The sequence below is a fragment of the Pocillopora verrucosa genome, chromosome 5 (assembly GCF_036669915.1).
Source record: "Pocillopora verrucosa isolate sample1 chromosome 5, ASM3666991v2, whole genome shotgun sequence".
NCBI lineage: Eukaryota > Metazoa > Cnidaria > Anthozoa > Scleractinia > Pocilloporidae > Pocillopora > Pocillopora verrucosa.
The window spans coordinates 9,700,060-9,713,090 of record NC_089316.1 but is presented as its reverse complement, the minus strand read 5'-3'; the positions used below and the strand labels follow the sequence as shown (position 1 = coordinate 9,713,090).

The following is a 13,031-nucleotide window of genomic DNA, read 5'->3' as shown; positions in this document are numbered from 1 at the left end:
ACATCTGATATGGGTGGCAGATCCTTGCTAAACTGATAATATATAGCATCTAAATAGTTACCATTAAACCACAAAGCTAGTGCATACAGTTCTGATAACGTGTTTCAATTGCAAGAGACATACTTGTAAAAAAGCCACTCAATCATCAGTGGAACTGAGGTCTAAATGGCAAACTACATTAGCAAATTTGAAAAGGAATCGCTTTGCAAGTAAATAAATTGAGTAAATAATAACAAGCCGTTAACAGAGTATTATGGCGGCAGACTTAAACATCATACTCATGATAGCATTGTCCGCCATAAGTCTCTCACGGTGAGGAATTCGAAAGTTTCCCCAGAGCGCTGGCGTTCTTTTCCAAGGCAGATACCAAAAGTGATCGACAACCACCATAGTACTGCATTCCACGACTTCCGTAATTCCTACTTTACACTTGTTAAATTACGTTCTACATTCTAGTTTAACTTAAACTCTAATTTAAAGAGGGAGCCTCACTTAGAAGCCTTTATGGCTTCTTCAAACTTCCTCGCCTTTTCCTTTTCCTATTTTGTATTTCCCATGTATTAAAGGCTATGCAAATTAGCTTTGTTCCCCTTTTAATATGTAATAAAGGCAAATGATAAATAAATAGATAAATCACTTCCGTGTATCACTCCAAGCACTACAGTGTAGAGCAAACCGTCTAGTTCAGCTGGTAGAAGTGAACACATAACGGCGGCACCAAAGTACAATGAACCATTAAGACATAAGAATATCCCGGATGAGTGATGCTCCATAGTTGCTGAACAGAAATTCGCGATGAGAGGAGTAAAAATTGCAATTAGTGATTCATGGCTTTTTGGAGCAATTTCCAATTGGCCAGCGTAAACCAAAAACCAAAGTAATAAGAACAGTCGATAATGACGAAGTTTTGCATCGTTATTAGCCAATGAGGTTTCAAACTACAGAAATTGGGGGCAAATGACCAGTGACGATTCTTTTTCGTTTGGCGTCTGATTTGTTTCGCACATTGTGCGAGTTTCTAGACCAATCACAGACCGAAATAAAGAAAACCAAAGCAGTACGGGATTACTTTTTACACACAGTTAAGAATTACTCTATATCAAAATTTCAATCAAACCACGAAAACTCGATAGCTATTCAGTGACTTGAGCTCATCCAAACCGAAAAACTTACGACCTCCTAAAAGCTATATCTCGTCTAAAGCTTTCTTTTCGGCTAAAACTAGAGTTTCGTGAGAGAAATTCCTAAAACTTCAAATTTTTATCTTTTTGCCTTCTGTTTCTTCGTGAAGGTCTTTCTAGTTTGTAGCCATAGCCGCCGTCAAACTTAACTTTAGCCTGTAAATGCAATAAGAAAAGACAAATCAAAATTAATGAACAAAAGTTTCACATTTCCAGGGTATGGTTTTCCGCAAAGTGATTGGAATTCGGAATGTCAATTTAATGAGAATAAAAACAAGGAGAACCTGAAGAAAAACGCCGAGGGAAAAGGCGCGGATCAACAACAAATTCAGCCGACATGAGAAGCAAGGTCCTGGATATAACCCAGCCACAATGGTGGGAAGCAAGTGTCCTCACAACAATACCTTCCCTGGTCCTCAGGTTCATTTAGCAAGTGTGATTCGTGAATACCTCTTAATTAAGCGCGTATGGTTTACAATGTTCTCCTACCAAGCGACTATTGTTCAAATACAAATAGCACATCTTAATATCGCTTAAGAACCAGATAAATGAATACATTATTCGCTTTCCGGACGTTTGTTCGGTTTTCATATTTTCAAACAAACTACAAAAGATCTCTCCAAAAAAATACTGTTTTAAGAGGCGATCTCTGTAAGAGCGGTCCAGGGCATTTCGCATCGGAAAAAAGTTTTCCCTTAAACTTTGCCCGATAAACTATCTTTGGTAACAAGTAAATAAAACCACATTAGTTTCTGGAAATACCTCAAAATAAAATTTTTAGAGCTCTCAAAAGTCAAAGCTGCAAAAGGCCCTTTTTCGACCTCTTGCGACATCGAAAATTTCAAAAGTTGAATAGCCCGGTCCTCGTATCACACCGCATGCAACAAAAAAATATTTTGTATTCTTAAAGTGTGCGATATATAAGGTGTATAAAATGCATTTCAATTTTGATATTCGTTTATTCAGAGGCTCGTCGTAATTTATTTAAAAACACTCGTTGGACAGCTTTCTGAAATTGGTTAAAAGTACTCTTTCTTTCTCGATTGATATTGCTCAAGTCCAGACCAGACCATTAAAAACTCCGCTTGATTTCTGCCATTAAGATGTTTGGCTGCAGAAAAATATAAAAACATCTTGCACTTATTGATTTTCTTCGCCGAGGTGACTTCGAACTTTTAGCGATATTGCAAGCGTGACAGCCGATTATGCAAATTAGTTCATTGAGCAAACTCCGACCGTTTTAGGTGAGTAGCTCAATAAATCTTAGATTTTAACCATTTTAAGTAGAAAATATAGTAGGACAGAGCTTTAAAACCACACCGATTAATACTTTAAGCATTTTAAAAGGCCAAAATTTGACAAATTTTATTATCTCGTGACGAAAGACGTCAACAACAACGTATCGAATATCATAATTTGATTAGCGCCCGCAAACTCTTTTTTAAAAATTTGGCTTCTGTTATTTCATATTTGAGTTCTGATGGCTTACGCTATTCAAACCTGGATGAACATTTCAAAACCAAACTACAGGATTCTATTTAGTGTAACCGGCGATAACAGCACACACTGAAATACACCGTGACCACTGTCACATAATTCAATTGTGTAATTATCCTCAATTGCTTCTCCCTTCTTAATAAAGCAGCGATAACATCGCCTTTTGGATCCGAATATTGGTCGGCAGGAATAAGAGAAATTTTGTCTGCACACCTGTCTTTATGAAAGTTTCTATTCAGTACTCTAGGGAGTTCTTGTGGAAAAGGGCCCCGCGATTTTTGAGGAAATAAATTATTACGTTACGTGTGACCTCGTTTTTCCAACAATTAGCTATATCTTTACTGTAAAGTGCGTAATTGTATTAGCTGTAATTCATATGTCTCTTTCGGTACTGGTTTGCTTGGGATTAATAAAACTAAATTCTTAAGGGGGTATTCGCCAAAAAAGTCTTGTTTTCAGTCGCGCTCCTCAGAAACTTCGTTCGGAGACTCACGAGGAGTTTCCGGTTTGTTTAACTTGCCTCAGAGTACTGACTCAATAAAGAGTCATCTCTGCTTAATCCTTTTGTCAAAAGAGAGTTTCACAGAAGGAGAGCTTATCTTTGCAAGGGCTGGCCTGTTCGATGTAGAAGACTCAGTTATGGCAAAATGTGGGTCTGCGCAAAACATAGGCACACTTATGGGAAGTTCTGGCGCCAAAGTTCAGCGTGCCAGTATCCGACACACCTTGGTAGCAATTCCAAAGGGCTAAAGAGCCGGTATTCTGTCAATTTGCAAATGTCAAAGGCCATTTCTAAGATGTATGGCGTTCTATAGAGGTTTACACGATACTGCAGCTGATGGAGCAGATGGTTTCAAGGATTTTCTCCAAATTATAGACGAATTGGAAAGCGTGGGAGCAGAAAAGGACTAGTGTAAAGAAGTTTGGAAGAGGCCTCAGGAGAGCAAGTTGTATTTGAAGACTACATACCGTAATCACTGCGAAGAGGACGATAGCAAATGTGCCGATCACTGTAGGGTCTTTGCACTGAGCCATGCTGGTGACACTGACGTTCAGAAAGTATGCAGTCACAGTCACAACGCGAAGTGTGAGGATTGTGAGATGCTGAAGAGTGTTCTTGAAGAAGTAAAAGGCGCTATTTCTGAGTACACAATGCAATTGGGTAGTTTTCAAGCGGAAGACTATCTGTATGAAGCAAAAAATGCTGCCGCTAAGATCATTGAATGGAGACGGCATATCCTGAGAGCAGAAACCAGGATCAGTACGAGCGGCAAATTGTCGATACTTCAGAGGGAGATGAAGCATCTATAATAGTTGAGTGGACAATGAAGTTCATAGCGATGAAGTTCCGGGAAAAGCAAGCAGAATGGTTTCCCAAGAGGGAAATCAATTGGCATGTGAGTAGCGTTGTTGTAAGACAAGAGGAAAGCCTGGAAGTAACCTAATACGTACACCTTAACAGCTGTAAAAAAGACTGGTTTTCAGTGCTGTCAGTCCTAGAAAATCTCTTTGTCACCATAAAGTTACGAAATTCAGGAATGAAAAAGGCCTTTATAAGATCGGATGAGGCAGGTTACTATCACAACAGTAGGCTATCAAGATTGCCACTTTCAGCAACTTACACAAGAGGGCCTGCGCGTTTGGAGAGCGTTTAATGTTGGGCTTGGAAAGTTTATACGGTAAAATTAAAATTGCAATTTTTCCACAGAATAAATGACGGATCTGGTGGAGGAGATTCCATTTTTCCCCACTACTGCTCGACGAACTGCATCAGCAGGAGAAAGCAGTGATGGCAACGACGGTAGTTCCTATCAATGCCCTGAACCTGGTTGCGATGAAGATTTTAAGACCCAGGCCGACCTTGACTTCCATATGAACTAGCTAGTTCATCGTGTAAGTCCTGTCCCTGCGAGCATGACTTAAAGTCTTAATGACAAAGTGAAGAGGTAGTGGGTTCATTACTTTCCGTCATTGTCATTAGAGGGTGAAAGTTCGACTGAACTGGTTGCAGTGGCCACAGAACCCTTGACAGGTACATCAAAGGTTCCCATGGGATGGGCTCTTCATAAGAGAGGTGAAAGTGAACGGCTTTCGCAAAACGTCAGGCAGTACTTGAAACAGAAATTTAATATCGGATGAGACACTGGCAGAAACCAAACCCAGAGAAAGTAGCAAAGGATATGCGAACTGCTTGCACAATAGATGGAGAGAGAATGTTCGATAGAACAGAGTGGTTATCCAACATACAGATTCAGGGTTTCTTCTCGAGATTGTGCCTTAAACAGCGATCTAAAATACAACAAGAATCGGATGATGTCACCGACGCAGACGACCACTTGATAGAAGCATCCGCGTCTGATGTAGACGAAGGGTGTTTGAGAGAGGCGAGGAACACAGTAATGGATGAGATAGATTGAAACATCCAATCATGTTTGATATCTATGATGTGTGCTCGTTGGCAAGAGAAGCAAGGTTGTCTAGTCTCAAAGTCAAGATGCGAAGAGACATATGCGAACATTTTGAGCTCGCATTCAAAACGCAAGATACAAATGCAGCACCTCTTGCAAAAATGGAGGAAATGATTTCGGAGTGCAGTTGTTATGCTATCTAGTTATGACGTCCACCCGTTATGCGAATGCGAATCTTTTTTTACAAGAACTCTTCAAACTTATGAACAGAGACTGTTATGCAGACAGATGTGACGACCAAATATAATTTTTTCCCTTTCAGCTAGAAATCCGAGAAATCGCTGCTTTATTTAGACGTGAGAAGTATTCAGGACAATTACACGATGGAATTACGTGACAGAGTCACTGGTCACGGTGTATTTCAGTGTGTGCTGTTATCGCCGGTTACACTAAATAGAATCCTGTAGTTTGGTTTTGAAATGTTCATCCAGGTTTGAATAGCGTAAGCCATCAGAACTCAAATATGAAATAACAGAAGCCAAATTTTTAAAAAAGAGTTTGCGGGCGCTAATCAAATTATGATATTCGATACGTTGTTGTTGACGTCTTTCGTCACGAGATAATAAAATTTGTCAAATTTTGGCCTTTTAAAATGCTTAAAGTATTAATCGGTGTGGTTTTAAAGCTCTGTCCTACTATATTTTCTACTTAAAATGGTTAAAATCTAAGATTTATTGAGCTACTCACCTAAAACGGTCGGAGTTTGCTCAATGAACTAATTTGCATAATCGGCTGTCACGCTTGCAATATCGCTAAAAGTTCGAAGTCACCTCGGCGAAGAAAATCAATAAGTGCAAGATGTTTTTATATTTTTCTGCAGCCAAACATCTTAATGGCAGAAATCAAGCGGAGTTTTTAATGGTCTGGTCTGGACTTGAGCAATATCAATCGAGAAAGAAAGAGTACTTTTAACCAATTTCAGAAAGCTGTCCAACGAGTGTTTTTAAATAAATTACGACTAGCCTCTGAATAAACGAATATCAAAATTGAAATGCATTTATACACCTTGTATATCACACACTTTAAGAATACAAAATATTTTTTTGTTGCATGCGGTGTGATACGAGGACCGGGCTATTCAACTTTTGAAATTTTCGATTTCGCAAGAGGTCAAAAAAAAGGCCTTTTGCAGCTTTGACTTTTGAGAGCTCTAAAAATTTTATTTTGAGGTATTTCCAGAAACTAATGTGGTTTTATTTACTTGTTACCAAAGATAGTTTATCGGGCAAAGTTTAAGGGAAAACTTTTTTCCGATGCGAAATGCCCTGGACCACTCTTGCAGAGATCTCCCCTTAATTTCTAAAAAGCACTGAAATATATAAGAAGGAAACAAAAACTGAAGGTATAGCTTGTAGCTTATTAAATAATTATGTGAGACTCGTGAAATGATAACAATGGTACATTTCAAGTTACTAAATACACTGGTGTGTTTTTCCAGCAAGGAAGTGGAAGGTTTGGTTCATTCTCACAGTTATCTCTGAGAAAGATCAACTAACTAACCATCGGAGTGATCCTAGAACAGTTAACAGTTTGAGGGTTGACCCTTCCACGAAGCTGGCGCTTTTCGTAGGAAACATAAGGTTTTCGAATTTCGCGAGGGATATTAATTGATCTTCATCATTTTCAAATTGAAAAGTACGTGTAATGTGCTTTTCTACTCTTACCTTGTAAGGGTTGAAGACTGACATAGTGTATCTCATGAATATGTCCCAGTACTAGAGGCTTGCTTTCGTCAACAGGGCCATGTGGCCTGATTTCTACATCATTGTGTATACTGCTGACCACATGAATGCACGTTTTAAAGCAATTTGCTGCTGCACAGAGAATGAGGTGATCACCCCAAGCGCCATCTTGTTCCATGTATGTCAGGTAATCAGCCCATGTTTCATGTTCATGGACAAAGTGACGGAGATCTGTTCCATTCGGCTGTAAGAAGAGACAACAATTAACACTTGAATTCCAAATAGCTTTTGAACAGCGCCGAGCACAATTTAAGGAAAACTCCCCAAAAATCAACTTCTTTACAATAGAAAAGTATGTGATAACTTTTTCATGGACAAAGTGACGGAGATCTGTTCCATCCGGCTGTAAGAAGAGACAACAATCAATACTTGAATTCCAAATAGCTTTTGAACAGGGCCGAGCACAATTTAAGGAAAACTCCCCAAAAATTAACTTCTTTACAGTAGAAAAGTATGTGATAACTTTTTAAGCAAACGCAGTGGGTAGACAGCAAAAGCTAAGACAAACTTGCGACACAATCTTATATAGAGTGACTGTATTATCGAGCTCTAGGAGAAGAAACCTTACTGTCAAAGTGCCTCTCTACACGAATGGAAAAATTGTGAAGAAATTTTAAGGCCAACGTGAAAAAATACTTGAAGATATCTGGTGTGAGAGTGACTGGTGTCCCAGCAAGGACGAGAGGCACTTCATGTAACGGAGAGAAAAATAGATACAGTAATTAAACTACTGATGAACTTCTAGTTCATTTACTTCTGAGCATTACAGCAACTCACCAGTTTTGGGTTTTCCCTGAGGTACTGAACTAAAGACTGTCTCAACTGGCCATGTTGGATTTTGATTCTTTTGACGGTTTCTAGTTGTTCTGACAGAGCATGGAACATGCAGTTTCCTGACCCTTGATTGTCAGAAATTCTGAAGCCCTTATCTGATGCAATCGTCGCTAACTTCTCTGTCAAGGCAGTGTTGTCGTTGACCGTCCTTGCGCAGAGTTGCATCCGCTGAAGATTCTGGAGGGTTCGCTCAAGCACCCCTGGAAGTAAAATAATTTTAGGCGCATTTCCTAGAATCATACAATGTAGATGGAAGAGAAAGTCTCAGTTATGACAGAGAAAAAAAATCCATCATATTAAAGACCGAATTTTCAGTTCACCGTGAATATTTTTTCACCCACTGGGAACTCTTCCGGTATCACCTTTGAAAGCTGCGTGAAACTTGTATATGATCTAGTTCAGCCCCGTACTCACTGCTAGTGAAGCCATATCCGCCCAAATCAGGGCTGAGAGAGACACTTATCCAACGGGGTACTATGATTTCGTTTCATGGAGGGCGCTACTCTCAAATGAACGAAATCTTTCCTTATTAGCAGGATCATGTATGGGAAAAATTTCATGAGAACACAAATCGATCAAAATCTTCACTGAGAGGGCCAGGCTCCTCTTTCAACTAAAAGTACGGCGAGGAGTTCGGAAGACAGGCCAATAACTTCATTTATTTAGCAAACGCTGTCTTCTGATTCGAGAACGATAAACAGTATTGGAATAGGAAGTCGCAGGTAATAGTCTAGACTTGCCAGTTAACATTTTACATCCCTAGGTTTTTTTTTCATTAAAAAAATAATTATGCTGTAACGAAAGCAATTATTGCTTGTGAATAACTGGAGTAGATAACTTTTAACCTGAGCTTAAAAGACAATATGACATTTGTCCCGCTCAAGCATTAACTTTTGGTAATACACTTATATCAAGAAAGTTAATTAAACTTGTGATGGATAAAAGTGGTTTTAGACGTTTCTTTTGCTTTTGCTTGTTCCTTTCTCACTCTTATCAGTTTGTACAAATCGTTTCCTTTTTGATGAACATCGGCGTTATACACAAACATTTAAAGATCTCAATCATGCTGTGTTTTAGAAACCTATTCCGAGATAGAAAATGTATTCACATCAATGGCAGGATACATTTGGATAACACAACGAAAGAAAAGTCTACGGAAAGAAATATAAAAATTATTAACATACCTACGCCATGAACTTTGTTCCACGTAGGTATTAACATACCTACGCCATGAACTTTGTTCCACATCAAATCAACGAGAAGGTCACATTGTTTCTCCCAGCTGAACTGCTCTTCATATGATGTCTTGAGTTGTTCAACCTCTTTAAGACGCAGTGATCTCTTCATCTTTCGGACACCATCAATTGCCTTAGCCCACGCTTTCGGGTCCTCAGAGTCAACCACAAAGGATGTGCCGCATGGTACTGTGCGCAGTGCATCTCCGAAACCCGAGTTTCCACTTACAAGAATGGGAAGACCAGCTGACAAGGCTTCCAACGCGGTTAGGCCGAACCCTTCCGTCCGGGATGGCATGATACAGAGATCAACTTCACAAAAACAATTTTTCAATTTCTCCTTACTTTGCGAAAACGTTCTCACTGTCAGCTGACTTCTAGGAATACCTTTCAGCACAAACTCGTCTGCAACTGCCTCCTGTTTGCCATTAGGTGCACCCACAAAGATCAAATGGTAGGAGTTGTCTTTCAGTTCCGCTACTGCTTTAGCAGCGATATCACACCCCTTAAGACCGAAGTCCTCAGGGTCACCACGACCAAAGATCAACACCCTAAACTTTACAGAGTCAACTGAGGCATGATTTAGAGTAGAAAACTCCTTAAACGTGCCAGGAGTGAACGACATAATATCTTGCTGCTTCTTACATGAGCGAAGATGGGCAGAGTAGGCCTCCGTCAACTTGGGTCCTACTGGTACGACTAGATTTGCCAATTTACACAAATCTACTTCGGCTGTAGTCTTCTCTTCTCCTTCGGCAATGGCTCTCGGATAGTTTTTGAACATTCCGAGCTCTTCAGGCGCAGTATGCACTACTTGTACCCATTGGCAACTATGGGATTCCCTAATGATTTGGGCTTGCTTACCTAACTTGGCTCCATGACCCACGACCACGTCAATTATCAGGTCTTTCGGAGGGAAGCTCAACCAGTCAAGAGAGTCGTAGCCTGGACGTCTCTCTGCTTCTTTGATGACAATCTTGTGACTTTCTGCAATTCTCTTCTCTTCTTCAGAACAAGCATATTGTGGGACCAAGAGAGTGACTTCTACCTCATTACGTTCGGCCATAAGGATGGCAAGGTGTCTGTTGATGGTGGACAAACCCCCCCTTGACGAATTCCACTCATTGGCCAGTAGAGTAACTTTCAAAGTTTTGTGGCACTTTGCTGGGTGACCACGCCCTGATGCAACTTGTGAGGTTCTTATTTCTGACGGATTCAAGCCCTTTTGGATAATGACACAAAAACATTATTGTAAAGGAAAAGCATATCATTTTCCAAGTAAGGTATATAAAACATTTTTCACAAAAAAAAATTACTTCTGTTGGAGAAAAATATTCTTTTTTCCCATCAAGAAATTATAAACCAGACGGAAGGAAGCGAACTGGTTGAACGCGTTCATACATGTCTTGAATCAACCAAAAAGGTAATTACACAATTTTAAAACATACAATCTCATACAGTATATCCATTTCTGAATTGCTTTAGGAGCTCGATGAAGCAAGATCCTTCTATGACACCATTAAATCTCAATCTGTTCCAAGATTTTCTAAATTGGGTATTCCGATTCATACGACTGCCATCGCACAATGGCACAATATCATTGCAGCTATCATAAGCTGTTCTTAATTGGTTTCCGTTACTACTTACGAACGAATACATAAAAAGAATGCTTTATACCTGGTTCAACAACCATTTATCTTGTCCAGGAACTGTTAGTACTTCATTACACATGCTTTCCATACAGACCAAATCCTGTCCTTGCCTTAATTCAAGCAGGTGTAAGCAGTCTTCTTCTCCACAGGACACTTCGTTGTGGTTTACGCACTTGCGACCGCTTTGCTGACAGTAGGGGCATTCAACACAAAATTCATGCTGCATCCTGCTCAGGTATGGGAACTCCTGCGACATCTTTTCTAAAGTGCTCTCCATAAACAATCGCACACTTCTAGCAACTTCTACCAAAGTTGAATTAGAAACTGCAACTACGTTCTTCGTAATTCTTTGTTTCAAGAGGATTTTTATGAACTTCTTTTTGCAAATCATAATCATGTCATGCATGACGCGTTCTTCAAGAATGAACCATGCACCATTCTGGTAGAGTTTTGGAGGCTGTGACGATCCATTTGCACCACACCAAGCAACCGATTTTGAAACAAGGCGAGTAAAAAAACCATGCGGAACAAAGCCTTCTTGGAAATGAAGATACAAAGGACAAGGATCCGTAGATGATGGCTCCATTTTACAAAGCTCGTCAGGTGAGTACCTCAGTTGACATGGCACAAAGTAATTAACGTCAGCCGGGGATGGTGAGTATTTGGCAATCAAACCAAACTGCTCCATCATGTCCAAGATGTCTTCCTTCTTAACGCCTTGCTGAGTAAGAGGGGAAAAAATGTGATCAACAAGCTCCATCATAAGGACACCACTTGTCTCGAGTTGCTGCCAGTACTTGAAATGCACAGGTTTCTGAAACAACAAATTCCCTATTTAAAATAAGTTCAATCTACCAATTTGTCTTTAAAAATGCCCTTTTTAATTTGCAGCGGACCAAAAACATCTCTGCTTTCCTCATTACTAAGGGTACAATGAGTGGTAAAATGTAGTTGGCTAGCCTCCCGAAATGAGTCGACACGATAAGAAAAATCTTGTTATTCATCTCTAATTAGTTTATTTAATTTCCCCCTTACCTCCCCACCCCCAAACAATGTCGTAATAAATTAGTGACCATTTTGTCAATATAAGGCAATATTGAATTGAGTGAGAGTGGGAGACACATGAAAGTTATGGAGAAAACTCAAAATGTTGTAAGGGATGTAAACAACGTGAAAAAACAAACGAACCAACAGTCAATTAAATTAACATTTTTTTCGTTATGGGCAAGTTGGGGGAAGGTAACAAATCCTGCCCGCGATCTGCAATCATCTCGATGCATAGAAGATTATCTTTTCCTACCACTTTTTCGAATGCTGGGATGGTTATAAGCTTCTTGAATAGACTGATTAACCACTGCGCCTTCAGAATGACTGTACTGCGGTGTTTCACAATCAAACCTAAGTCGTGATAGAAATTCAACATGGTGTGAAACTGTTCATCGTCTTCTATAAAACATACATCCTTGGCACAGGTTTGAAGATAGACAGTATTTGAGTGGTATACATTCTCAGCTACCAAAGCTTCAATGACCTTTTCGAAGTTAAACCATCTAGAAATATAAAAAACTTATAATCAGCCTAACTTACAGAAAGGTATACATCAGATAGCAAATTGCATGTAGCAAAGTTTGGAAATTTCTAAATGTAACTTTAGAATATGGCTTAATTGCCGGTTGAGCCTCTTTTGAGGATATATTACATCCACAAGTAATGGTAGCAGGTTGTTAAGCACTGAAAAATTCGTCGCCTTCAAAGTGCTTTACGCTTGTTTCGCTACTCGTCGAGTTTGCTGCATGTTCGCTTCTAACATGCCCAATTTGTTGCCTCTGTTAATTCACAGTTTTAATTTCTCTTTTAACCATAAACCACATGCAATATCTGTAATTTATACTCCCAACTGCGTGATTGCCGTTTTTAGCAGTCAGTTAAACTGACCATATGCAAATTGCCTTCTTGTGCGCTTTACACCGCCACTTTGATTTTTTTGATTGTTGCGAGGTTACGTTTCACAAGTAAACCTGATTGTAGGGTGGAACGAATTGGCAAAGTCAACAAAGTTTTAAGCGTCTTTCATAGAAATCTCTTCCTGACCAAAGGTTAGAGGGACTAGCCATTAACAGTCGCTTTTCTAGGTTTGCCATAAAATGGCAGAGAAAGCAACTGCTGTCTTAGTTCCCATGGCGATGCTTTCTGTTTGTATGAAGAATTTTTCGTTGAACTTGAAAGAATTTTCTTCAAGTATGAGCCGCAAAAGTTCCCGTAAATCATTTGTGGGAATTTGTAAATTATGCTCATAATGTGAGCATAATTTACTGTGGTAGAATGAAGTAAGGAGCAATTTCGGCATGTAAGTAACGAACATGTAGCGAACTTGAACGTAGCGAACTCGACCAAGTGGCGAAACCAGCTGTGAAAGCTACTG

At 39.6% G+C, this 13,031-nt stretch overlaps 1 protein-coding gene across 3 annotated transcripts in view; it reads right to left on the bottom strand.

Moving 5' to 3' along the window:
- The window catches only part of LOC131781894 (uncharacterized), a 71,570-nt gene that overhangs the window by 34,863 nt on the left and 23,676 nt on the right, over nucleotides 1–13,031 (bottom strand). Inside the window, exons 10-14 of one of the 3 annotated variants that reach the window (XM_066166915.1) lie at nucleotides 11,910–12,159; nucleotides 10,635–11,423; nucleotides 8,907–10,179; nucleotides 7,666–7,922; nucleotides 6,811–7,072 (exon numbers count right to left, since the gene is read on the bottom strand). In XM_066166915.1, coding sequence (XP_066023012.1) covers nucleotides 6,811–7,072; nucleotides 7,666–7,922; nucleotides 8,907–10,179; nucleotides 10,635–11,423; nucleotides 11,910–12,159 — 2,831 coding nt within the window. The remainder of the gene's footprint in view (nucleotides 1–6,810; nucleotides 7,073–7,665; nucleotides 7,923–8,906; nucleotides 10,180–10,634; nucleotides 11,424–11,909; nucleotides 12,160–13,031) is intronic. The other 2 variants (XM_066166918.1, XM_066166916.1) reach the window with 2 other exon arrangements.